The sequence below is a fragment of the Lycium barbarum genome, chromosome 11 (assembly GCF_019175385.1).
Source record: "Lycium barbarum isolate Lr01 chromosome 11, ASM1917538v2, whole genome shotgun sequence".
NCBI lineage: Eukaryota > Viridiplantae > Streptophyta > Magnoliopsida > Solanales > Solanaceae > Lycium > Lycium barbarum.
In genome coordinates this window covers 28815400-28842056 of record NC_083347.1, presented here as the reverse complement: position 1 = coordinate 28842056, position 26657 = coordinate 28815400, and the positions used below count along the sequence as shown (strand labels likewise).

The following is a 26657-nucleotide window of genomic DNA, read 5'->3' as shown; positions in this document are numbered from 1 at the left end:
CTCTTGCCACAAGAAGCGTTTAAAAAAAAAAAGAAGAGAAAATACTCTGAGAATCAAGAATGATCAGCACGCATTTGCCAATTTATATAGAACGCAAAGTCATAACTTGAAAACAAATAAAATAATATAATAAGTTCTAATCCTATTTTGGACATACTTCTTAAACCTAACACCTAAAAAAAAGTTACAAATATTTCTCTTTAAACTTAATCCTATTACAACTATGATAGTCATACCTAATTAAGGTCCAAAACGTCTTACTATAGAGCAAATTTCCGTAAATACTACTAGATGGAAAAAGACGTGATTATTCCGTCGGAGCAAATATCTGACAGTCTTTCTATTGTAAGATATTTATTTATATTTAATTGGATGAAGGAAATATGTAAATTGGTAATCCTTTTACCAAAAAAGAAATATAACATTGAGAATGTTAAATTTCTAATAACATCTCGTTATGATAATATCATATTGTTGACTACAATCTATCTATCTATCTATGTATATTATTTTAAAAGCATCAATACAAATGTTGGTTGACGAAATCTCCCTTAAATATTGAACGAGATGTATACTCTTTATTAATTAGATTTGATGTCTCTACAACATTGATGTAAGAAAACGTAAAGTATTTTATTAATTGTAGAATCCAAGTCAAAATTTTTGTAGGATAACTAAACCTATGATTTTCAGACTATTCAAGTTCTAATTAGAGTGCGATACTATCGTCCCTTGCTTTATTTTTTGTTGTACTTCAAGTAGGATTAAAAAAAGTTGCAATAAGAACTAAAAACATAGCTAGAATAAAAATAGAATGTAAAATAAAATGTGTTAAATTTTTTACTTAAATTAATTATGTCCCTTGTGTCAAAGTGTTTTAAATTTACTTCACGTTTAATATGACAAATGTTATTTTGGAAAATAATTATTTTCTTTCCCATATTTGATCAGAGAGTGAAAAATATTTTAGAAAAAGACTATTTACCCAAGATTGATAATAAAATAAGCAAATCGGAGATTTATTATCGTGTGGGGGAGTAAATATTTGGCTTTATACATTCAAAACAAACATTGCAATCCAGAAAATAATTTAAGAATCGTATACTTTAAATTTCTAACAACTATTCGAGGGCAACAACTATAAGAAAACAAGTGGTATATCAACATTTGTATTTTATTATTGATTCAGGCAAAAGTGTAGTACCTTACTAGAACGATAGAAAATCTTTGTAAATTAACTAAACAAACTAAAATTGATTTGTTAGCCAATCGCTAATTTGACTACAATTTGATGCATAATATATTATTCTTTTCAAGTTGCTTATCAGTAGTAAAAAAATTATTGTATAGGATAAATCTCATAATTAGAAAATCAGAGAACGCATATTTTAACTTTCTAAAAATATCTATATTAAATTTAGTTATTAGGTGACCCGTGCAATTTATTATTTTAACATAAATATTATAATAATCGATAAGGAATATTCGTGCAGCGCGGTACATAGAGACTGGTTAATATAAAATATCTCAAATCTCTATTCCATTGACAGTTGTCTATTCCATTCAAAATTGGACCGTCTAGTCCATGATATTGCTGAAGATGGCAAAGAAACAATCAGCAATTTATCCTTCTTCTATTTTTATACAATTTGGTTAATACTAATAAATGATAAGATTATACAAATTCATACAGGAAAAAAGAGAGACAAAGAAAAGGACAAACTTGAAATTAGTCCCAATGGAGAATAAAAAATTAAAATAAAAACCCTTCATCTTCAGATTTAAAGTTGACAATATCAATTTGAAAAAATAGTATATAAAGCTAAAGAGGAAAAAAATATACATTCCTTTTAGGTATTGAATAGTAAACCTGTCACACAATAAGTGCAGACTCAATTAATCTATCACACAATAAGTGCATGCTCAATTCTCGTTACCTTTCCCCCTTTCCTTCTTTCCTTGATCTTTCAAGTGAAATAAAATCCTTTTTAAAGAGTAGCAAAACAATTTGGACTTAAAATAGTAATAAAGAATATTTACACTATCAAGTCATTTAATAAATAACATATACAGAGTAGAGTTTAAGTTTTGTGCACCGTCAGTGTATAAAACTATTTACACCATCAATTAATTTTAAAGGTAGTATATTTACTTTACTTATATATTTCAATTTATGACAAAAAAAATTAAAGGAAAATTGAATCCTTATTGTAAGTAACCAAAATTCTTTCCTTGTCTAGCACTATTTACTAAAAATACGTTTTTCATCATCTTTTTTTTCTCAACTTTAATGGTTTTCATTTCAGTAAAGTAAACTCTTCAAGACCAAATTATTTCATCATTGAATGCTATTTACTAAAGTATTATTTTCTCTCAACATCATGGTAAATCAACCACTTAAGTAATGCTTCAACCCCCAAACATTAGAATCTTAAAAGAAATGATTCATTAACGTCACAAACATTGGAAACTTTTATTAGGGAATTGCTGCAATTCCTTATGAATCAAAGTTGTAGTGGCAATAATGTTACCATTAACAATATTCTCATTCTGGTGATACAGGATTAAAGTTAGTGCTGCAGTGGCGTACGCAGGATTTTTGTAAGTAGTGACGAAATTTAAAGAGGTGAACAAATAAATAAATCATTATGATGATATCATAATTCGGGAAAAAAATTAAAGTACACTACTACAACTCTTCTCAATGAATTATCATTTTTTAAAGCGTATCTATAGATGATAATGGATTCACTAATTAGAAAAATTAATAAATAGTTTTTTCCCTATATTAGACACCAAACAACTGTTAAAAAGCTCAGTTTTTTTTTTTTTTTTTTTTTTTGAGAAATTCCAACTAGAAAGAAGAAGAATGAAAATATTATTAAGACAACTTATTACCAAAAAACATATTAAGACAAATTAAAACAGAAAGAGTAACACGTAGTGTGTATGATCTCCTAAAAAAATGCAAGTTATAGAAAAAATACTTAACTTTTTTAATGTCCAACTAGAAAGAAGAAGGATGAAAAATATATTAAGACAACTTAAAACTGAAAGGCTAACATGTAGTATGTATGATCTCCGAAAAAAATGCAACTAACAGAAAAAAAATACTTAATTTTCTTAACGTCCAACTAGAAAGAAGAAGAATGAAAAAAATATTTAGATAGCTTAAAACTGAAAGGCTAACATGTAGTATGTATGATCTCCTAAAAAATGCAACTTATAGAAAAAAAATACTTAACTTTTTTAACGTTCAATTACTAGAAAGAAGAAGAATGAACAAAATATTAAGACAACTTAAAATTGAAAGAGTAACGGAGAGTAACACGTAGTATGTATGATCTCCTAAAAAAATGCAACTTATAGATAAAAAATAATTAATCTTTTTAACGTCCGCAGATTCCAATTTGATTTAGATACTAGTTAAGAGTAGTAGATCTTATTAGGGGTGTCAAAGGTACGATTCGGGCGGTTATTTTATAAAACCTATACCACACCGATTTTTCGGTTATTTTTTATTATTATAACCAAAATTACATTTTTCATAATCATCCCATCACCTCGGTTTTTCTTCGGTATCGGTACGGTTCGGTAATGTTTTTAAAACAAAACTTCATGTAAAAATCACTAGTAAAAGTAAGAACACGATACCATGCATACTCCGGTTGAACTTTGACAAAAATTCTCTAGACATTTTTACTGTTTAAAAGGTGTTGAATCAAGAAAACGTGAAAGACGACAAGAAAGAGATTGATCTCACTATTTTATGATAGTGTACAACAATGTTAAGCAAAGACAAAAGATATAATTTAAATCACACAAGTGGGAAGAAATCAATAAAGATGAGACTCAAGAACTGAGTCTGCTATGATTAAGTATCTAAAAGAGAATATAATTTAAATCATATGAGAGGAAATATATCTAATATCTTGTAGTTTGCTATCCAAAATCATTCGAATACCTTGTAGCTTACATGTTACTAATCCAGATCCTAGAACTAATTTAGTTTTAATATATAGAAGTAGTATAATAGGTTTTGGTTTTAGGACTTTAGGTGTTAATTATGTTATCGGCTCATAGTTATTTCCATCACCCAGGCCCAAGGCGAACATTTTAATATTTTATTATTTTTAAACATAACATATAAAATATATTTACATATAAGTATATTCGGTACGGTTCGGTATTTCTCCGGTTTATTTTTGTAAAAATAAAAACCAACCTAATTCTTCGGTACTATTATAAAATTATATAAAAACCGTCGGTTTTCTTAATGAAAACCTAAAAACCGTTGACACCCCTAGATCTTATTTTCTTATTTTAAAGGAGTCAAGAGATCGAAAACTTAGTTGGCATCCATAATTTAATGACACTAAAAAATGGATTAAAAAGCTCAATTTTCAAGGTTCGATCCCGCGTCCGCAGTGGGATTATTTGAGCACTGCACCAGTGAGCTGACAAAGCCCTTATGTTGAGTATGGCCATTTCATTTATTTTTATTTATACCATATTTTGTTCTATATATATATATATATATATATATATATATATATATATATATATATATATTCCCAACCAAGTGGTGTCGGATGACACACTTGGGTATACGTGCATCCGCCCTAGTGGTAGAGTTAATTATTTAAAAATTAATTTTCTCATATCCATGGAATAATACGAATAAATCCTGGAAACAATACCCAAACAAATATACATGTATAGAAGGAAGTTGGATACGATTAAAGATATGGAAATAGAATTGGCAAAAGTTTGGTATGATTGTTATGGACTGAGGTCCCATTTGTTTGCATTTAATGGGGGTCTGAATCTGAATGGTTCAGATTTCAGCCCATTAAGTGCATTTGTTTTTTTTTTTTGTTTTTTAAATAGTCTCTTAATACATCTGAAAACATCTGACTCGGTCAGATTTCAAAAAGAATCTTAATGGGATTCAGACTCTCAAAAATGTCAAATTTATTTGCTTAAAAAGCTCACACGTCTGTTTTTTTTTTCTCTTTTAAATTTACGCTTCTCTCTCTCTCTCTTTCTAATTTACCCTTCTCTCTTTATCCCCAACATCAACGATGCTCTATCTCCCTCTTTATCAGTAAGCTATTCATCAAATTCTTTCTTCTTGAACAGGTAAGATGTTGGATTTTTTACAAGTATTCACCTATCTAACAAACATTAGTTCGTTAATTAATACATGAATGGAGTGTTCTTTTTCCTCTCTTAAGTTTTGAATTCGATTGTTTTGGTGTTGTTTTTCCTATCCTCATAAGCCAATTGCTAATTTTTGTATTAGAGTTGTGCATTATTTAGTTTCAACCAAGAAAACCTATATTATCTATTTTTTTTATTTTCAAGATTATTATCTGTACACATTTTGGGTGATGTACATGTTCTTCTTGGTGCTATTGAATCTTGTGTAGTGTTAGCTGCGTTAAAATTGGGAAACAAGTCCATGGATATGGTTTAACAACTGGGTTAGCATTAGATTGTTTGTTGAAACTTCTTTAGTTCATATGTATGTGAAAGGTAATAAGTTAGGATGTGCATGTAAGGTGTTTGATAAAATGCTTGAACTAGATGTGTCTAAATTTTGCAACATCTATGTGTCTCGTATTCAGTTCCTCTGCAATTTTTTTTTCGTCTGGTATTCAATTCGTTCCCCCAACCATTGGCTAATCTATTTGTTGAAGAAGAAACATAATCAGATACGAAATGGGATTGTTATATTAAACTTGTTAATTGAACAAAATCAGATTAATTGATAAGACAATAGCTTTTCTTGAGATTGTAGATAAGTAGTTGCACAGATTAAAGTACTTAAAAGAAGTACTTGAAGGATAACTTTCAAAAGTTACTATGAGGGGTATATCACATTCTAGAAAAAGAAAATTGCTTGTGCATTTTCACTATGACCTTTCTTTTAGTCTAATATGCTATGATGATCATTAGAATTTTATATTTCAGTTATGGAACAAGCTAATGAAAATTCAAGATTGACTTGGAGATTGGAGGTAGTAAAAACATTTTTAGAAACTTGTATTGAAGAAGTGTCATTAAATGGGAGACAAGGAAGTAGTTTGAAGCCAGATTCATGGAACAAGGTTAAGGTTGTTCGGCAAACTTCTCATGACTTTATAGTCACACAAAAGAAGATGAAGAATCATTATGATTATTTAAAATAAAAATATCAAGCTTGTTTGCCAATAACTAAAAAGACTGGTAATATTTATGATCCAGCAACCAATACCATTCGAATGTCTAACGAGGAGTGGGATGAGTATATAAAGTTCATTATCTAGTAATTTTTTTTTCTCTTTTTTGTTTTAAGGAGAAACGGTTTGAAGTGTATATTGAAAGTATGATCTCTTATATTTGGATATAGGCTCATCCAAAAACCAAGACATTGAGGAGTGCACCTCTACCCTTTCCGGAACTTTGTACAACATTATTTGAGGGTTCTACTGCAACGGGCATTCATGGTTGGAGTCCAAGTTGTACAACTCCGCGGCCCGGTGCCTCTTCTGTAGCTACTAATATAGACATAGATTCACTTGATGACATTGAGGATCTACTTGGTGACAAAAATGATGGAGCTTCTAAAGATTTTCCATCTCAATCTTCAATTCCAATTGAAAAAAAGAATCTGGGAAAGAAAAGAAAAAATGCATCGTCCCGATTAGAAATTGATGAGAAGATGAGTGCTGCATTGGAGTTACTGATTAACAAAAACAACGGGCCTGATGTTGAAGAATGTATAGAAAAACTAGACAAGCTTGGATGGGAAGAGACATTGTACTCTGCAGCTCTTAGTATATTTTGTGAAGGTGATAGCTACACAAAAACATGGATGAAACTGAGAGGGGTCGACAAATTAGAGAATTATGTCAGAACCATGGGGAAAAATTGGGAATTCTTTAATTTTTCTAATTAGCTAGTATCTATGCTAGATGAAGATTTTATGGAATCTAGTCTTTATTTTTTATTTTTTTGGTTTTTTAATTATAACCTCTGGAACTTTGTGGTAATATATTATGCTTATGGAACGTATTTTATTGGTGAAAAATGCTACTTGTATGTCTTTTTATGCTTGATGAGTATAGAATAATTTTTTATAACCATTGTATACTTTTTTATCTTGATGAAATACATAGGTAGTTGTGCTTACGATTGTGTATTGTATCTTTTTTCTTGGTAAAACAGATTCAACATGGATATCGATGGTCAAATATTATGGTTGATGAGCTTGTATTGGCAAAGAAATCGTTATAGACTCAAGTATGATAGAAGAATTAGAGATTTAACATCATCTTTATCCAGTCAAGAGTATACATTAGAACTATTATCTGGCTCTAATCGACAATGTATAGAATTGATGCGCATGTCACGTGATGCATATGTTCGGCTATGTCAACATTTTAGACATAATGGATGGCTCATAGATAGCAAACATATATCCGTCGAAGAGAAGATAGCAATATTCTTAACTATTATAGGACATAACGAGCGTTACGTCGTAATCAAGATAAGATTTCAACATTCTTTGCAGACAATTCAGAAGTATTTTCACGAGGTTCTTGAGGCAATGATGAATTTTATAAAAGAGATGATAGCACCTACAACATTTGATTCGAATATGAATATTCCTGGTGCTCATAACAGGTTACGAAGAATTTTTAAGGTATTATTTGTTAAACGATCATTAAAGAATTTCACAAGTTTTTTTTTTATTCATTTTGTTGACATATATTTATATATTGGCAGAGAGCAATAGGTGCACTAGACGGGACATTAGTACATGTTGTTGTTCCCGCTAATCAACAAATTGTTTACAGAGGAAGGGGAAAAGGTAAATGCTATCAGAATGTTCTGGCAATATGTGACTTCAATATGGTCTTCACTTATGTTTATGCTGGATGGGAAGGGGTAGCACATGATGCACGCGTTCTAACTGAGATTGCATCTAATCCAGAAAATGGTTTTCCATTTCCTCCACCTAGTAAGTCATACAGCTTAAACAATTGAAATGCTTACTTAGCTTTTCGATATGATCGCCTAACTTATTTTATTTTAATGTCAGATAAATACTATCTATGTAATGCGGCATATCCTAATACTCGAGGATTTCTAGCACCGTATCGTAATATTCGATATTGGTTAGGAGATTATCATCGTAGGTGTGCCATAACGAAGGTGGAAAAGTTTAATCATGCTCATGCACAACTTAGAAACGTTATCGAACGTTCCTATGGAGTACTGAAAGCAAGATTTCCTATATTGGACAAGATGGCTCCATATCCTATTAATATCCAAAGAGATGTTGTTATTGCATGTTTTGTCATTAATAATTTTATCAGGAAGGAGCGCATCAATGATGACTTGTTTAATCATTTTGATACGCCTCAAGTGATATTTGATGAAGAAGAACAACAAGAAGAAGCATCAGATGAAACAAATAGACCTAGTTGGACAGTTGAAGATTCTCAGATAATGACCGATATGAGGGAGCAACTTGCACTCCAACTAATGCAAAGAAGATGAAATACTTGAGAGTTCTATATTTTAGTTATTTGAATTTTTTTTTCCAGTGTTGGAGTGTTACAATTTGATGATTGTTAGTTAATTATTCAAATACTCTAATATTTATGTGTCTAAATCATAACTGTATTTGAGATATTGTTTTACTTTGTTGGATAGGTTTGATTTATAGATTAATTTATGTTAAATTTAAATTTTTTGATTGCATTTTATAAACAATTTATTTTTAAGGATATATCATTTTTTGAATAATTCAGATAGTTCAATAATTGTATCAAACATAAAATATTCATTTATATCTTTAAATACTTTAATTTATCTCTCAAATAGTATTTTTTTGCTTATCTTAATATTTGTTTGATATAATTTTTAATTTGAATTATATATTTATTATGCTTAAATATTGATATATTATACAGATTCAGATGATGAAAAACAAACAGTCTTAATCATTCAGTGTTCAGATCTATATATCACATCTTAATATTCAGATGTGTATTCAGATTCAGATGTCTTAATAAAAAAAAAACAAATGCAGCCTGAAGAAGAATAGCAAAAGATGCATTAGGGCTATGACAAAGAACTTCGGGGGAAATCTCAGAGATAGAATTGGTAGATCCATTCAAGGAATTTCCTATGTGTAGAAGAAGGAGAGAGAAAATAGATTGAATTTTGAGGGTAGGGGAGACGGTGGGTTTGCAAAGGATACAGAGAAAAGGCATTGTTTGACATTCTTTTTGCAAAATATTTACCAAAAAAAAAAAAATCTAGTAACGTGTTGTACCTGATGGTGTAAAACAATAGTACACTGGCAGTACACCAAACTTAAACTTGAGTAGAGTAATAAGTAATGATTAGTAACCTAACTTAGATGGTAAGTAATTTATTATCAAGTTATTCGGATGGTATATATAAAGATTTTTTACACTGTCAGTATAACAATAACAACAACATATCTAGTGTAGTCCCACAAAAGTGAGGTCTGGGAAGGGTATAATGTACGCAAGCCTTACCCCTACATTAGAATATAGAGAGGTTGTTTCTGGTAGACTCTTAACTTAGAATAAAATAATAATAATAATAATAATAATAATAATAATAATAATAATAATAATAATAATAATAATAATAATAATAATAATAATAAAGCATGCTAAATAAGAAACACTGTAAGTATTACAGTATATATAACTTAAATCATTACCTGGTTATGCTATCTTTCATGGCATAACCACAAAGGATGACTTGGTCCCCATCATTCTTGCTGACATGTATCGAGCGTTAGGCCAATGCCCAAACCATCATAGGTAGTTCCAAGGGTGTAACCTGTTGCTACAACGGTGGACCGTGAAACACTTGAACAAATTCGAGGGTCCTCAATACATAAGCAACCATAATAAAAAGGATACCCTCAAATTAACATATAATGGATGTTTTCTGACTTCATATCTGAGCGAGATGTAGCTAGAGAAAGAAAGTGTCCATTCTTACCGATCATGGGAATCCAAGGGATCCGCCCTTAGGCACCTACTAGGGTCTTGAGACAGTTTGGGAGAAGACAAGTGATACCCTAAGTGAGGAACATGGGTAGATATGTGATTGACTATGAGAAGGATAAGATCCGAGATGTTGGAGGAATCATCCAAGAATGGAACAGTTGACTGACTGGGGTCCTGACACTTTAGCTCAAGATAGGTTTCATCCTGGGTGTGACGAGGATTACAAGGACTGGCTAAGAGAACATCTGCAAGCCACCCTCACTCCCGGACCCAACCTATACCATTGTATCCGAGACAAGTCAATTCCAAAGCCGAAATCAAGATGCGTCTGACCCAAAGGCGACCAGATGATAGGGACGCTAAATACTTGGAGAAGATAAAACATGATCAAGCCATCGTAGCTAGCTTGACCCATGAGTTGGATTTCACACATGAGTGTTTGGAGGACCTCGATACTCAAATGTAGGGGGCAATGGATAAGATTGCACCACTGGCATTAATAGAGAAGGGTTTCTTGGTATATTCGTTGCTGATATCGACTCATCTCCGGATTCAGGCCCTTCGAAGGGGCAAGAAGGCTCGGACTGTAGAGCATCATCATCTGCCACTGGAGGCCACTTCTGCTGATTTATTTGTTTGCTTATAGCCCCTGTCGGCTTCTCACATTTTGTATCCCTTTTTGGGAAATATATTATTTGTCACGACCCAATTTAGAATCGCGCGGGCACCTACCATTCCCACCTCGGTAGGATAACTCTCAATCAAATAACATATTTTCCACATAAAGAATAAAATTCATTTGCTTCAATATATGAATAATTAATAGCGGAAATCAAATCAATATATTAACCCAAATAGCGGCAGTGATTACAACAAATAAATAAATACAATGACTTATTTCTATTCCCACGACCTGGTCTAGACTAGTACAGGAACGACTAAAGTGGATCCTAAGCATAATAATAACTCTAAGACCCAACCCCCATCCCGGAATGAAAGGGATGGGGCCTTCGAGATAGGCATCGTGCATCTTCTGAACATTTCAACAATCCATCACCTGAAACACTCTACACCCCAAAAGGGATGTAGCAAGAGTAGTATCAGTACAATCAACAAGTATTGAGTAAGCACCAAAGGCCGACAATGGTTAGAGGCACATATCAGTAAAAGAGTTCACAAATAAGCATGATAAGTAAACTAGATCAACAATGTACATTACCTACCGCTCGTCATAACATCAAGCTTTTCAAATTCATTAACTCTTCCTTAGTGATCCGATTTCCCAAATTACCTTATACATTCTTCTATCTCACCTACAATCCACTGGGCAATTTCACACAAGTATCACAAGTCAAATATCATTACGCTATTCAATCTTAGTATAAAAGTCAACTCGTCATTCTAATATTCATAATTCACCTAATTCTTGGGAAACCAACACGTACAACTGGACCAACGAACAATCAACAAGGATAATCCAAGATCATGGCCTATGGTTATAGCACTAAGCCCAATTATATCAAGTTTCAATATACTCAATCCAAATCCATATAACACTAGTACATATCAAGAATATCACAATAGAAGCCAAGTGCAATGCAATGCAATAATGGATGAAATGTATATGCAATGCTCTGTACACATGTACTCCAGACGGAAGTATCGACGTCTCGGTAGCATAACTCAGGGTGACTCACGAGGTCCATGTACTACTCATCCCAGATCTTTCCCCAACAAACAGACGAGACTCCACATCTTTGCCCACAGAGGATTTTCATCAGCACAACCCATGGGGGACCCACGGAGTCCATGTACCTCACAGTTCGGCAATAACCTAGGATACCGCTACCACTCAACCACGATTCCGAGACAACCATTGGATATCGGACCTCACGTCACTCTCATCCAAACCAAGCCCAGCTCATCACAGTGTTTCCTCAAGTATCAACAATGTATCAACAGTATATCATGAAGGATGAGAATGTGTGCAATGTATGAGTTCAATGTCAATAATCAGATCAATATCATAAGTACCACGCATGGGTACGCCAACAATATCATGGAAAGGCTACATAAGCCATATAAAATACTATCCTGTATCAAGCATCAATAAGAAAGTTACCACAATATCATGAACAAGATATATCAATAGTCTCCGATAATCAACACGGACAAGTCACATAACAATATTACCTCATTTCTTTTACTGCCTATCAACATTACTACACGACAATTTCACCTTATACTTACAAGGCGTCCCTAATACCCAGTCTAGAATCAATTCACAATCTTTGGTACATTTTATCCATTTCAATACCAATTAATATTTACTATTTATAGCATAGAACAAATTATGCGCATCATACGGGAATTCCTCATGAAAGGGACGTAGTAAACTAAGTACCGAACAACTACTCCTAAGTCACAAGAAGTCAACTAATATTCAATGAAAACCAACACATGAACCTAAGAAGTCTATTGGCCACAAGCCCGAACATACAAATCGCACAACAGTACCATCCTAAGAATCCATCCTAACACCAAAATCCTATACATACATTCTCTGTTTCCCTCTAGTACATGAATATGTAAATCTAACCGGAGTCTATCAAAAAGGAAGCCATAACCTACCTCGAGGCCGAGCGGGTGCCACGAACATCCGTAGATCTTCAATTCATTCATCACGTCGTAATCCGCACGAAGGAACTTGAAACAATCATGAGACCCAAAAATAGGAATCACCATTAGAGCATTTATAAGAGATTCAGATTGATAACAAAAGTTGGGAATTGAATATTCCTAGATTCTCTAGGCTTTCCCATCATAATAAGGCTAGGTGATTTATTAACCTCCATTCATGATCAAAGTCAACCACTTAAGCTACTAGCTAGGTAAAGTCACCATATTTAACTCTATTATTTAGAAAGCCATTTTCAAGATTCATGGAAGAAACCCATTTACAATTTAGGAAAAAGATGAGAATCTAAGTTAGTAACCATTCTAGGGTGATGAACATGAGAGATTGAGCCAATATAATCCATATTAAGAACATGCTAATCATTTGACCTTCTAAGTCTCGGAATTGGTGATACCCATTTTCATTTGCTTAAAGGAGGAGACCTTAGGAACAATTAGCTATGTGAAAGAAGAGATTAGAAGGTTAGGAAGATTACCATTCCCAAGAAGATCAGAATTTGAACAACCAAAAAGGCTTGAGGGGCGGCTGAGCTTTAGGGTTTTGAGAAAATGGGGTCAAATTCCGAAATGAACTCTTAAATAGGGAAAATTATTGCGTGTCACCGCTATAGCGGTCAACCAACCGCTTCAGCGGCGCCGCTTCGGGGTCCCCATTGCCGCTTCCGCGATCTGATGCAACCACCCCACCTACGCTTTAGCGGGGTTGTGGTCTCTAGGGCGCGACCGTTACGACGGTCATCCCAGCGCTGGGGAGGCCTGACTGGGTCCCCGACCCGGATTTTGATATTTTAATTCCTACCCGTACAACGGGTCCCTCTAGGCTAGATGTCCGCCGGAATTACTTAGCGAACTGAAAAGGTTCAGGATGTCAAGGTTGCGAATATTTCGGATTTTACGGTAACGACTAAACGGGTCATTACATTATTATTATTATTATTATTATTATTATTATTATTATTATTAATACTATTGTTGTTGTTATTATTATTATTATTATTATTATTATTAATACTATTGTTGTTGTTATTATTATTATTATTATTATTATTATTATTATTATTATTATTATTTATGAGGGCAATGGTTTGATTTAACAATTTGCACAATCATGATTCAAAACGATTAGAAAAGCCTTGGTGCAAAAAGGTCTTAGGAATGCGTGCAGTATAATTGTGTGATTACATGCTTACGTGCTTTCATGCGTTCCTTCTGAATATTGGTTGATTCAACATTTCGATCAGTACCCAAAGATATACACAAAGAACACCAAATTGCCAAGGAACACCACTTCCCCAAATGCCTAACCCATTTTTGCCTCTCTTAAAAAGGTTGACTTGTTGCCACGAATGCTCAAGATAGCCAAAGTGCCAACTTGATCAGCGAAGAGGGAAGCGAAGACTCGCTTTGTGAGAAGGTCAATAGGTTAGAAAGGAAGATTGATCTGGTTATGGAAAAGATCAAAGAAGCCGATCAAATTTTGGACTTGGTGGGAAACACCCAGAAGGGAACCACAAAAATTGAACACTACAAAAAAAAAAAAAAAAAAAAAAACCTTTCAGACATGGTCGAAGGCATGGCAAGAAGCTACATACCTCTTTTGGACAAGTCGGAAACGCCCACGCAAGAATTTGAAGCACCTGAAGAGGAGTCCGAACCTTATAAGGAGGAACAAAGTAGGCCATCAAAAAAGTCGTAACCGTTTCCTCCGTTGTTGTCACTGAGAACTATGAGGTGCCTCAAGTCCCGACTCGCACACCATCACCAACATGGTGGGCAGTGGCCCTCAAAGCCCATGCTTGTTCCTTTCAAGTCGCACCAAAACATGTGCCATGTGTGGAAATCTATGAGGTAATGAGGGTTTAGGAGCCACGTGCTCCGGTGGTGAGAGACTCCCGCCCTGCGCCTCAATATATGCTTACGAAAAATGTCCATCTACAAAAATGAACCTGGACACACTGCCAACTAATGCGTGGCTCTTAGAAGAAGGATTGTAAGGCTGATTGATGACAAGACAATCGAAAACCTATGGGGACCACACTCTCTATTGGTGCATGACCCAATCATCCCCAATAAAGAAATTACGCAGGACACTCAAATCTGGTGCTATGACTTTACCGTGTTCAAGGATTCCTATGCAAGCATCTTGCAAAAGCTAGTAAGCAGCGGAAAGATCCGCCCGGGTGAGACTGCTTGGAAGTTGTCATCCAATAGGCCAAACAGAAAGGGAATTTGTTTGTTTCATTGTGGAGCACCAGGGCATGACATCGAGGAATGTGAAGCTTTCAAGTTCGAGTTGGAGTATCTGGTCCACACGGTTTGGGTAGTACTTCTCCCTCGTCACTAAAAAGTAAGGTCGTTGACCGAATGCGCGGTTATAAGGATGACAACCAGCCATGACTTCAATGAGAAGTCATCTTTTGGGTAGGTTTAGGCGTCCCCACTTTTGAATCAAATAGTATCCTTTCCTATATGTTTTTATGTAATAGAAACTACGTCCGACCAGATGTCCCAAGGGGAATAAGTAGGAAGCCCTCATCAAGCCTGGTGTGGGAACTTTTGGGGTGGAGAAAAATTAAAGGACATTCTATGTAAACCGAACTACGGAGGTGCCTGATTTCCCACGGAGGGATACGTAGGCAGTCTACGTAAGACTCGGTCCTTATATTATCAAAGCTATATATATCCCCCATCCCCGCAAGGAGGGCATCAGAGAGTCACTTTGGGATCAGTCCCGACGATGTCACAAAAACAAGTCAACCATAGACTCCCAAGCCGAAATCCAACAAACTAGAAAAACCTCAAATACCCAAAACCATCCACAACAAGAAAATAGGTCTTAGCGAAGGGAAAATCAGTCGTTAAAAGTCCTAATCCGGTGGCTATTAATTAGTAACGATCGGAAAAAATCCCGTCATTGTCGGTCACTAAAAGCTCTGTCTTTAAAAGTTGACGATCGGATTTAAAATCCGGTCATTAATTTAGCGACGACAAGAAATCTGGTTATTGTACCTCCTTTAGCGACCCCATTTTCCTTTAGTTGATTGTCATTCCGATCGTTAAATCCTTTAATTACGACAACAGATCCGGTCGTTAAAAGTTCTTTTACTTTTGCTAATCGTCTGTTAATCTCAAAGATCCAGTCATTTGTGATAACATGTATGAACACACATTCAAAAACATATCAATATTTATATAAATTTCATGGTCAGTCAAAGAACAAGAGCATCATATTACAGAAAATATATCCATCCAACTTGCATAACATTATTTTTCTCTACTAAAATAGGAAAATAGAATTGTAACATGTAGAAACTACATCTTCAAACAATCCCTGTCCAAACAAAGTAGGGTTCGCTTGTGCTTCAACAATTTCAGCTGCTACAACTTGCTGGGCACGGTTTTCGAGGACGCATTCTTTAGAACTCCAATAACTGCATTTACTAAGAAGCAAATGAATAATTTAAGATTGCTAGGTTGCTACCACTATAAGATGTAAAACAAAGAAGTGAAGAACATGTCGCAATATGTCTGCACGTCTTGCGCCAATATCACTAAATCTAATATTCGTAAAAGTGTCAATCTATTACAAAAACCCACCAACAGAAGAATAGCCGCACTATCAGGCGCAACTTTAAATAGTTTGAAAGTTTAATCTCCCATTTTTTCAACACATCTATAAACCTTAAAATTATTAGACAATTCAATCTTCAATTTTTAACGTATCAGTACACTTATGCAACATTCAGAAATGCCCACATATCATATCACTACTTAGACTAGAAAATTGGCCATTGTCCAGTTTCAATTACTGTAAAAAAACTTAACTAAATCCAAATAACCTTGAACTGGTTGACATTATAATCAGACCTTCAATCAACAGAACATTCTTTGACGGCGGTTATGCTATGGCCTATGAGTAATTTCCCCTATCTATTTGGTGACCACATCAAATTTCCACCAGCCCTCTATAACTCCAAATATCTATTTTTAACGTGTCATTGCTAATTGACCATGTCTTAAATTTCTGCCATGCTAGTTAACTTGTCTAAGCAAAAGCAATGAACTTAAGAAGAATTATTCTAAACCATCACCATTTCATTTCTGGCACTTTGATCAGTTAGAAACAAAATTAAAATAAAATACTAAGCCCAGTAATATATCCACCTAATTACAGTATATATATATACTAGTATTACTTAATACCCAACAGAAAATCACAACCACAATAAGATTAGCTTCAATAATCACGCTTCATCCGATTCAACAATAAAAGATATCACTAAATCTATTGCAAATAGTTATCATGGAATGGATGGTAGAAAGCTTACATGTGTTCCAACTTATCTTCTCATATATATGTCTTCTCGTAAGTGCATGCACAAGGGGTACATATTGCCGTCACAAATTAAGATCTTTATACTTGTTCTAACCTCTTACTAATCACCTTCCAGAATCAAATGGACCTACAAATTTCCATTAAAGTCAAGCAAAACAAAGTACCGAGTCAATTAAAAGAAATATTGTACCTTGAAGCAATAAGATCTCAAACTTCTCCCATATCTCCTTCCTAAGGCACCAGGCGTAATGAATGTATATTTCAGCTTTTGAAGTTAATACCACTTCAGACTTCCGAAACTGAATGGATTCATATCAAGCTAATAGAAAAAATAAATGGAAAAAGGCAATGAATATGTTAAACGAGTTCAAGATATTATCTCATGAATTGTAGTTTGTAAATTTGAACATCAAGTTATCCAAATACATTAGCAAGCACATAATAGATTGGAAACACAACTTTTCCGTCTACACTAATTCTCAGTTTACACATGTGACTTGCTACCAAATGTTGATTCATTATGAGAGGTTTTTGGCATGTAACAAGAAAGGTACATCAACTATGTGAAAGCTGATGTTTTGTGCAATGTCAAAAATCGTGGCCAAGTTCGCTTGGTCATAACATGAGTTCTATCATATAGGCAAATTGACTTTAAAATATTCTAGGATCTGTAACATTTAGTTGAGGGGATTCAAGATGTCTTTCCTAGTTGAATCTATATTCCAAGTCTTGCTTTTTCAAAAGATATTATCTTTCTGTGTCCAAGTCTATTCTTAAAGGTACAGAATCTTCTTTTTCTGTTTGAGAAGTTAACACAATAGAGTCTAATTAATTCATGGATCCCTGTCTCCTGTCACAGTCAACTTCAACTATCATCCAATATAAACAAACAATTATTGAAAAAGTTAAGTCCTTTTAATTTGGCAAACTACACCATCTCGTTCGGCCTTAAACTCTTCATATCCAACATTTAGCACTAGAATAGCTCATTCAACAACCATACAAATACACCGGTAGACCATCGACTAAGTTTCATGTTTATCCAAAATCACCATTGAACCTTCTCTTAGTTATTGAGTAGCCAAACTCAATTCTGACACTTGTTTATCCATTGAAAAAACATCACCCTTTAATGTACAACTAAAATGGTTTGAGATTTTTTATGGTATAGAATATAAGAATTGTATGCAATAAGAATCTTTTGGAGATTTACTTTCCACTTACTCGTACGTCGTAACACATCGAATGACATAATTGTCCGATTCAACATTCTGGGATTATAAAAGAAAATTGGCTCCTCTAACTCATCCCTAACAGACAAATCCATGCACAATTACACCTTTCTGAATATAGTCCATTTGTTACCCATATAATCTATGCAAAAGGCACCAAACAACTTGTCTTACACATAGCTGCTCTGATTTCGATTCTCACTATTCTTTTTCCATCTTCTTGATTCCCCTTTCTTTAAGTAATTAAAAAAAAAAAAAAATTTAAGAAAAAACATTGGGCAGGGAGCTTGATGCAAAATAATCTGGATAAAAATTGCAAATATATCGCATTGTCCAGCTAACCTTCTTTCATGGCACTCGAAGCTTAATTTTTCAAATCTCTTTCAGCTCAATTGCCTTTTTTTCAAAATGAGTTTCAATAGAAAAATTAAGAGTCCAAAAGCCTAAATAGGAGATTCCAAATTTTCCATCTCATTATGAGTGTATAGTAAATCGGTATCTTCTTGTGATATAAGTATGTTAACTAAAAGATCACTTAACTAAGAGAAGACTTAAAAAAAGGACACCTATATAAATTAGTTTATGGTCTTTTAGAACCTAAATCATGTTCTCTTGAGTGAATTGTTTAGGAGATACTAAGAAAATCAGATTACGACCTTGACTCTATAGAGGCCAATAATAGCAAAATTTAGCAGCACGTGAGCTCAATGATATAAAAGAAGGACTTGCTCGTAGAATGAATATTCTATGGAATGATATTTGCAGCAAAATTTTGAAGAATCTAATAGATCTCAACATTCTTTCTTTCTATCACCATTAAAAAACTGCCACACTTTTAGCATTTATATATAGTTGCATAACACTTGATAATGGCAAATTATGTAGAAAAACAGACAGTTTAACTCAGCTAGACAGAAGCTCTTTCATCCATATTCCATAAAAACTCATGCTTAATTATTGCATCAATTCGCACATACAACTATAAGAAATCCTAGAGTATGTTATATACTAGAACACAAACCAATCATTAATGTTGGGAATAAAATAGACCCGCAAAAATAATATTCACGGTATTAGTGATAAACGCAGAACACTAACTTATGGTTAAATCAGCAAGAATAAAATGCAGCAATAATGACACCAAGATTTTACGTGGAAACCCTTCTGAATAAGGGAAAAACCACGGCCAAGAGGAGCAGCTGATATCACTATAGTAAGGAATTTTACACTGTGTAGTAACGAGTACAAATACTCCTAAGACCACTACACCCTCAAAAGGAATAACACTCTTTTGATTTTCCCACCTCACTACAATATCACTCACACTCTATTTTTCTTCACAGACTATTTTCTTACAGTCTATGGAACACCTCACTTTGCTCTCACTCAGATGTATTGTCTGAGATTTTAGTGTGTATAGCAAATGATCTTGGTGTTATACAAATGAACCATAAGCCGCCTATTTATAGGAATGAATTTCCTATGATGAGGTAAGCGCTTACATCACGACTATGATGAGCTAAGCGCTTACATCACGACTATGATGAGGTAAGCGCTTACATCACGACTAAGATGAGGTAAGCGCTTACATCACGGCTATGTGAACAAAAGAATTGACTTGTTGGCCAATTCCACAATTGCTACCAATGTGATTTTGTCAAAGGAAGAAAAATCTTCCTTTCTTAAAATATGGGATAGAGGACTGGACCCCACAAATCTCCCCCTCCAGTCCCATTCACCTGAAGGAGGGTACACTGGCTTCTAATTTGAGTGCATGCCGACAAGTTCTTTGCACGATTCGAACTTGTCTCTCGGTACCACCTTGGTCAGCATATCTGATAGTGCGACACACTTCTGCAACTTCGACTGCCATGGTATAGCTCCCCCTGAGCTTCCTCTTAGATACCTGAGTATCCACTTCATAGCTTCCCAATGCTCTTTCCCTGAATTTTCGAGAAATCTGCTAACAACACCGACTGCATGAGCAATATCTGGTCGAGTGCATACCATTGCATACGTCTTGTTGGTACCAGTTTTCCGAGCATACAAACTTTCAAGATGCTCCCATAGGGTCCGAGCATGTGTCTCTCCAGAAATATGGTTCAACACATTATCGTCAACCCACTGTCTAATAAAGCCGCAAACTTGCCGATGCAACAAATTCCACTCTTTATCTGATTTATTATCAGGATTTTTATTTCCAAAGACAGGTTGATGAAAATTCTTGACATAGAGCAAATCTTCCATTTTGCCCTTCCAAATGGCATAATTTACGCCACTCAAGGTAACCATTCTACTAGTGTTGGCTTCCATCGTTTATCACAAATACAAATACTATTTTATTCGAAGACCAAAGTAATTCTTTTCTGATGTGAAAGTTCAAACTGTGCTGTAACCACAGAGCATACTCAGACAGAACCTTGGCTCTGATACCACTTGTTGAGAATAAAATAGACCCGCAAAAATAATATTCACGGTATTAGTGATAAACGCGGAACACTAACTTATGGTTAAATCAGCAAGAATAAAATGCAGCAATAATGACACCAAGATTTTACGTGGAAACCCTTCTGAATAAGGGAAAAACCATGGCCAAGAGGAGCAGCTGATATCACTATAGTAAGGAATTTTACACTGTGTAGTAACGAGTACAAATACTCCTAAGACCACTACACCCTCAAAAGGAATAACACTCTTTTGATTTTCCCACCTCACTACAATATCACTCACACTCTATTTTTCTTCACAGACTATTTTCTTACAGTCTATGGAACACCTCACTTTGCTCTCACTCAGATGTATTGTCTGAGATTTTAGTGTGTATAGCAAATGATCTTGGTGTTATACAAATGAACCATAAGCCGCCTATTTATAGGAATGAATTTCCTATGATGAGGTAAGCGCTTACATCACGACTATGATGAGCTAAACGCTTACATCACGACTATGATGAGGTAAGCGCTTACATCACGACTAAGATGAGGTAAGCGCTTACATCACGGCTATGTGAACAAAAGAATTGACTTGTTGGCCAATTCCACAATTGCTACCAATGTGATTTTGTCAAAGGAAGAAAAATCTTCCTTTCTTAAAATATGGGATAGAGGACTGGACTCCACAATTAACACAACACGTAAGCTTAAAAATTCAATTCAACCAAGCAAGGGCAATAGAGTAATAATCAAATTTTAAAGTTAACATAGGCAAAATAACAGATCGAGCATACTTTAAATTTAGGCGATTAGTATATTTATCCTAAATTAGAAAAATTCAAAATCAATTTAACCGTTTCTAACCACTGACATTACAAATTGAAAAGACATATAGAATTAAAATTAAAATTTCTTAGAACACGGGAATGCCGGACAATTATTGAATCATAAATGGTTGGCAAGAACAAGTTTCAATGTTTCTGACTTGAAGTTAGGGGTTTCGGCCAAACCTACGAATGTAACGATTCCCACGTTGGGATCGTCATGAAAGCATAAAACAGAGAAAACAAAAGCGAATAAAAGTTAAAAAAATCAGATTTCCATTCAACATATCAAATTAAACTTTTACAAGGCTTATATAGACTAAGGGACTCAACTTAAAATTATATTAAATAAGGGACTTAACTATAAATATAAAAACTTTTAACAACTCGTAACTTTTTAAACATAACTATTACGCGGTAAGCTCAATGTACTACCAATACGTAACAACAAACTAGAATCATTTTCAAGTCAAATGTAACAAGGAAATCAAGATTGAAGCCTCATTCGTTCAACTACATGGTCTAAATACCCAATTTGCAACTCAAATCACATAAACATCAAAAGGAAAAACATCAACCAATCTGGAATCAAATTTTCTAAACACATATCTACACCTTACATGAGCTTAAAAGAATTAGGATAAATCAGAGATTGCTATAATAGGGTTTAGTTTAGCGGGGAAGATAGAAACTTACGAAATCCAGAGTTGAAAATCCTTTGTGTCAAAGGGTTTCTCTTTTTCTTTTTCCTGGGAGGAGTGGTTTGGGCCGGGGAAATTTTTGACAAAATTTGCGCCTCTTTTTCGCCCCTCCACTTTTAGTTTTAACCACCGGATATTATGTCTCATAAACTGGGTAATATCCTTTCGTTTCGTTGTTGTTGAGCTAAAAATTGGCGAGAGACGCATCACACCACGAGGATGTGATTGCCATTCTATTTGAGAAAGTTGCTATTTGAGAAAGTTGCTGCGTAGAATTAACTAGAGGTGACTTTTAAGTTGTGAAATTACCGCAAGTGATTTGTGGGGATCATATGAAATCAAAATTTAATTAAATTTGGGATTAAAAAAATTAGGATTTTAAAATGTATTTTTTCAAACTTCTTAATCTTTCACAAAATACAAAAAAGATCCCAATTCATTTAATCCAACCCCCCATTTATTTCAAAATCAACATTAGTCCATATCAAATCAAAAGCTCTCATTCAAAGACACACGAACTGAACTCGAACTCAACTGCTCCTTCAAAGCGAACTGAATTGGGAAGTCAACTGCTTCTTCAAAACCGTCCCTCATCAACCTCTTCAAAAGCCAAATCGACGAACTGCTGCTCTTTATTTCTCTCCGGTAAAATCGCTCAACTTTTTCCTCTTTTAAAGTTAGAGTTTTGAAATCAAAGTGCGAAAATGATGATTTTGGTCACAGAAGAAGAATAATAACATGGATTTGTCTTCAATGTTGTTTATTTTGTTGTTCAATGCTTGAGAAACCCTTATTTGCTGTATTTTCTCGACTTGTTAGGGTTTGTGTGTTTGTAAATAGTGTATGTGATTGTGAAATTATGGTTTTTGGTGTTGTTTATGTTCTCGTTCTCCTTAGGATTTCGAAAAAAGGGGTTGTTGGGCTTGACAAAACCCTTATTTACTCTATTTGATCCACTTGTTGGGGTTTGCGTGTTTTTAAATAGTGTATGTGGCTGTGAAATTATGGTTTTTGATCCTGTTTATGTTCTTGCTCTCCTTGGGATTTTGAAAAAAGGGTTTGAATTTTTTTTTGGATTTTTTCCAACAGCTGAGTAAGTTGTTGCAGCAACTTCAGCACTTGTTTGATAGTTAAGGCTGGTGTATTTTGTTTAACTTGTGATGGTTGTGTATTCGTAGTGAAATAGATGTTTTTTCTGGTTCAAAAGTTAGGGTTTTGAAATTAAAGTGTGAAAATGATGAATTTTGGTTAAAGAAGAAGAGGAAGAACATGGGTAGGGTGTCTCTTCAATGGTGCGTATTTTGTTCAATTTTTGACGGTCGTGTGTTTCTAAATGTACACTGATATTGCTGATAGTGAAATAGATTTTATTGTCCTGTTGTTGTCCTTGTAAGGCTTAGGAAAAAAAGTCTTGCCTTTGTTTTGTTTTTACCCAACAGCTGAGTAATACACCCAAACAGTTGTTGAGGTTGTTGCAGTAAGTGAATCTGTTGTTGCAATAGATTCACAATCTGTTGGAAATTTTGATCCAAATCAAGACAACAACAGAAGTCGATAATTACCAATTACACATGACATCCAACCAACACAATCGAACACTCAAAACACACGTAACGAGGTGGCTGGTCCCAACACACATCACGGCCCAACCTAAGGCAATATCCATCCCGACTTCATACCCGAAGGTTCACATGCTGTCTCTGACATTATAATCTAAATATGTGATTCACTATACAAAGTTTCACCAAAGGTAAACTATAACCTACCTGGACTGCCGAACCGCAACACCAACAAGCCATTTTTTTGCCTTGCCCTTCCTCTGAAGCTCAGAACCAAAGTAGTCTAAGCATAATTAAATACTATATTAGAAATCATAAAGAATGATACTAATATTACTATGATATCAATTAGGTCCATTTTAGCACTAGAATTTGGGGACATGGGCCCATAAGGGCAAAACGGAAAATTCGGGGGTAAAGTACCATATTAAGTACTAGGTGATCCTAACCCAACCATAAATTATTGATTTGAATCCGGAATTGGCCTAAATCTGATTCCAAGCGAAAATCCCCAAATTGGGTATAAACTCTAAGTCTCCAAATCCGAATTTCAATGTTAAAAGGGGAAGATATATGCTTAATAAGCTTAGTTTAGTCAATATCTAACATGAACATCATCAATTCATCATTAATAATCTAGGGAAATATTCTTCCAAAACCCTCTCTCAAATTCCATCTCTAAGGGATTGTTAAGGGAAGGGAAAAATCTAAGATGATTGTGATTAAGGAAGAGTAAAGGATTAGGCAAGTTTTACCTCCAAGAATTTCTTCAAATTATCTTCAAGAACAGTTTTTCCAAGCTCAAATATCGAGATGAGAAACAATGAGAGTCTAGAACTTATTTAAGACACATTTAATGAAGAATCACTGCCCGTCACCGCTGTAGCGGTACCTGGACCATGCCAGCGGCGCCGCCCCAGCCACTACCTGGCTGCTTCAGCGGTAATGACTAAAAGTCATTGACTGCTCCAGCGGCAGGGATACTGATCCAGCAGTGCTGCTACCGCGGTGCTGGTGCCGCCAAAGCACGCACCAAACACCAGAAACTTAACCCAAGATTTCCTCCCGATCCGATTTTTTGACTAATTCCCGAGGCCATCTGCTCACATACTAGACACATAGTCCCACATAAAAATGCACTACTAACGCGTCTGTGGCCTTGAAATTCCCAACGGAGGTCTCGTTGATCGATTCTACCCCCGGTGCCTTAACTCCAAATTTTACTCCCAAGTCCCGAAATACACCCAAGTGCATTGAGAACCAAACCAAACACACACAAAAGTTCTAAATGACCATCCGGACCTCCCGGAATTGACAAAATTTTGAAAAAGGTTCATTTGCGTAAAAGTCAACTTTGGGTCAACCATTTTTCACTCTAAACGTATATTTCCACCAAAGTTGCCCAAATCCAGTCTAGATATCTCAAAAAGCGTGTCAACGGTCCCCTCGGGTCAAAAGTGAGCTAATCAATGCTCGGGAATAGCGAAAACGTCGAAAAGACTAAAACGACCAAACGGGTCGTTACATCAGATACCAATTGAACCGTTGCTCGTCCTCGAGCAAAGAAAAGAAGGAAAGTAGGGAGGTACCTGAATCAGTGAACAGCTGGGGATATCGGTTATGCATATCGGACTCAATCTCCCAGGTAGTCTCCTCATCCAGACGGTGCTTCTATTGCACCTTCACAGAATCAATCTCCTTCGACCTTAACTTTCGAACCTGCCTATCTAAGATCGCGATAGGCTCCTCCTCATAAGTCAAATTCTCATCAAGCAATATAGAATCCTAACGGACAATTTAGGTACCATCGGCATGGTATTTCTTCAGCATCGAAACATAAAAGACCGAATGAACTCCCGCCAAGCCTGGCGGTAATGCTAACTCATAAGCTACATTGCCGATACAATCCACAATTTCAAACGGACCAATGTATCTGGTGCTCAACTTGCCCCTCTTACCAAACCTTATAACACCCTTCATGGGTGTAACCTTTAATAGAACCCAATCATCAATAGCAAACTTCAAGTCCCGGACCTTCCGGTCCGCATACATCTTCTGGCGACTCTGAGCCACAACGAGCCTGGCATGAATAACTCTCACTCTATCAAGGGACTCTCTCAATAGATTCGTGCTCCCAAGTCGAGCCTTGAACCCATCGAACTAACCAATCAGAGATCTACACCTCCTACCATATAAGGCCTCAAAAGGCGCCATACCAATACTCGAATGATAATTGTTATTGTATGCAAACTCTACCGGGGACAAGTGCTGATCCTAATGACTACCAAAGTCAATAACACATGCTCTCACCATGTCCTCGAGTACCTGAATGATCCGCTCGGACTGGGCATCGATCTGGGGATGGAAGGCCGTACTAAAGTCCAATCGGGTACCCAAATCCTCATGAAATACCCTCCAGAATCGGGAAGTAAAGATAGTGCCCCTATCGGATACAACAGAAATAGGGATGCCATGCAATCTCAAAATATCCTGAATATACATCTTGGCTAATTTCTCCGCGGTATAAGAAACCTGAACCGGAATAAAGTGAGCGGACTTAGTCAATCGATCTACTATTACCCAAATAGAATCAAACTTGCCAAGGGTCTTCGGAAGACCCACGACAAAATCCATGGTAATCCTCTCCCACTTTTACTCGGGAATGGGCATCCTCTAAAACACCCCACAGGGTCGCTGGTGCTCATACTTTACTTGCTGACAATTTCCATACTTAGCCACAAAATCAACTATATCTCTCTACATATGACGCCACCATTAGTGCTGTCTCAAGTCACGGTACATCTTGGTCTCTCCCGTATGAATAGAATAG

At 35.2% G+C, this 26657-nt stretch overlaps 1 protein-coding gene and 1 long non-coding RNA gene across 2 annotated transcripts; one reads left to right on the top strand and one right to left on the bottom strand.

Moving 5' to 3' along the window:
• The first annotated feature begins 5010 nt into the window (after positions 1–5010).
• On the top strand, positions 5011–8683 carry LOC132619107 (uncharacterized). Its single transcript, XM_060334071.1, has 4 exons — positions 5011–5142; positions 7559–7690; positions 7774–8008; positions 8090–8683. The coding sequence occupies exons 2-4, from the start codon at positions 7595–7597 to the stop codon at positions 8548–8550; spliced, it is 792 nt and encodes a 263-aa protein (XP_060190054.1). The 5' UTR covers positions 5011–5142; positions 7559–7594; the 3' UTR covers positions 8551–8683.
• A 7229-nt stretch (positions 8684–15912) lies between these two features.
• LOC132618437 (uncharacterized) lies at positions 15913–22550 on the bottom strand. Its single transcript, XR_009574100.1, has 4 exons — positions 22264–22550; positions 17270–17398; positions 17072–17206; positions 15913–16183 (listed from the first exon to the last, which is right to left on the bottom strand). It is a non-coding gene; the product is annotated as an uncharacterized LOC132618437 (long non-coding RNA).
• Positions 22551–26657: the final 4107 nt, after the last annotated feature.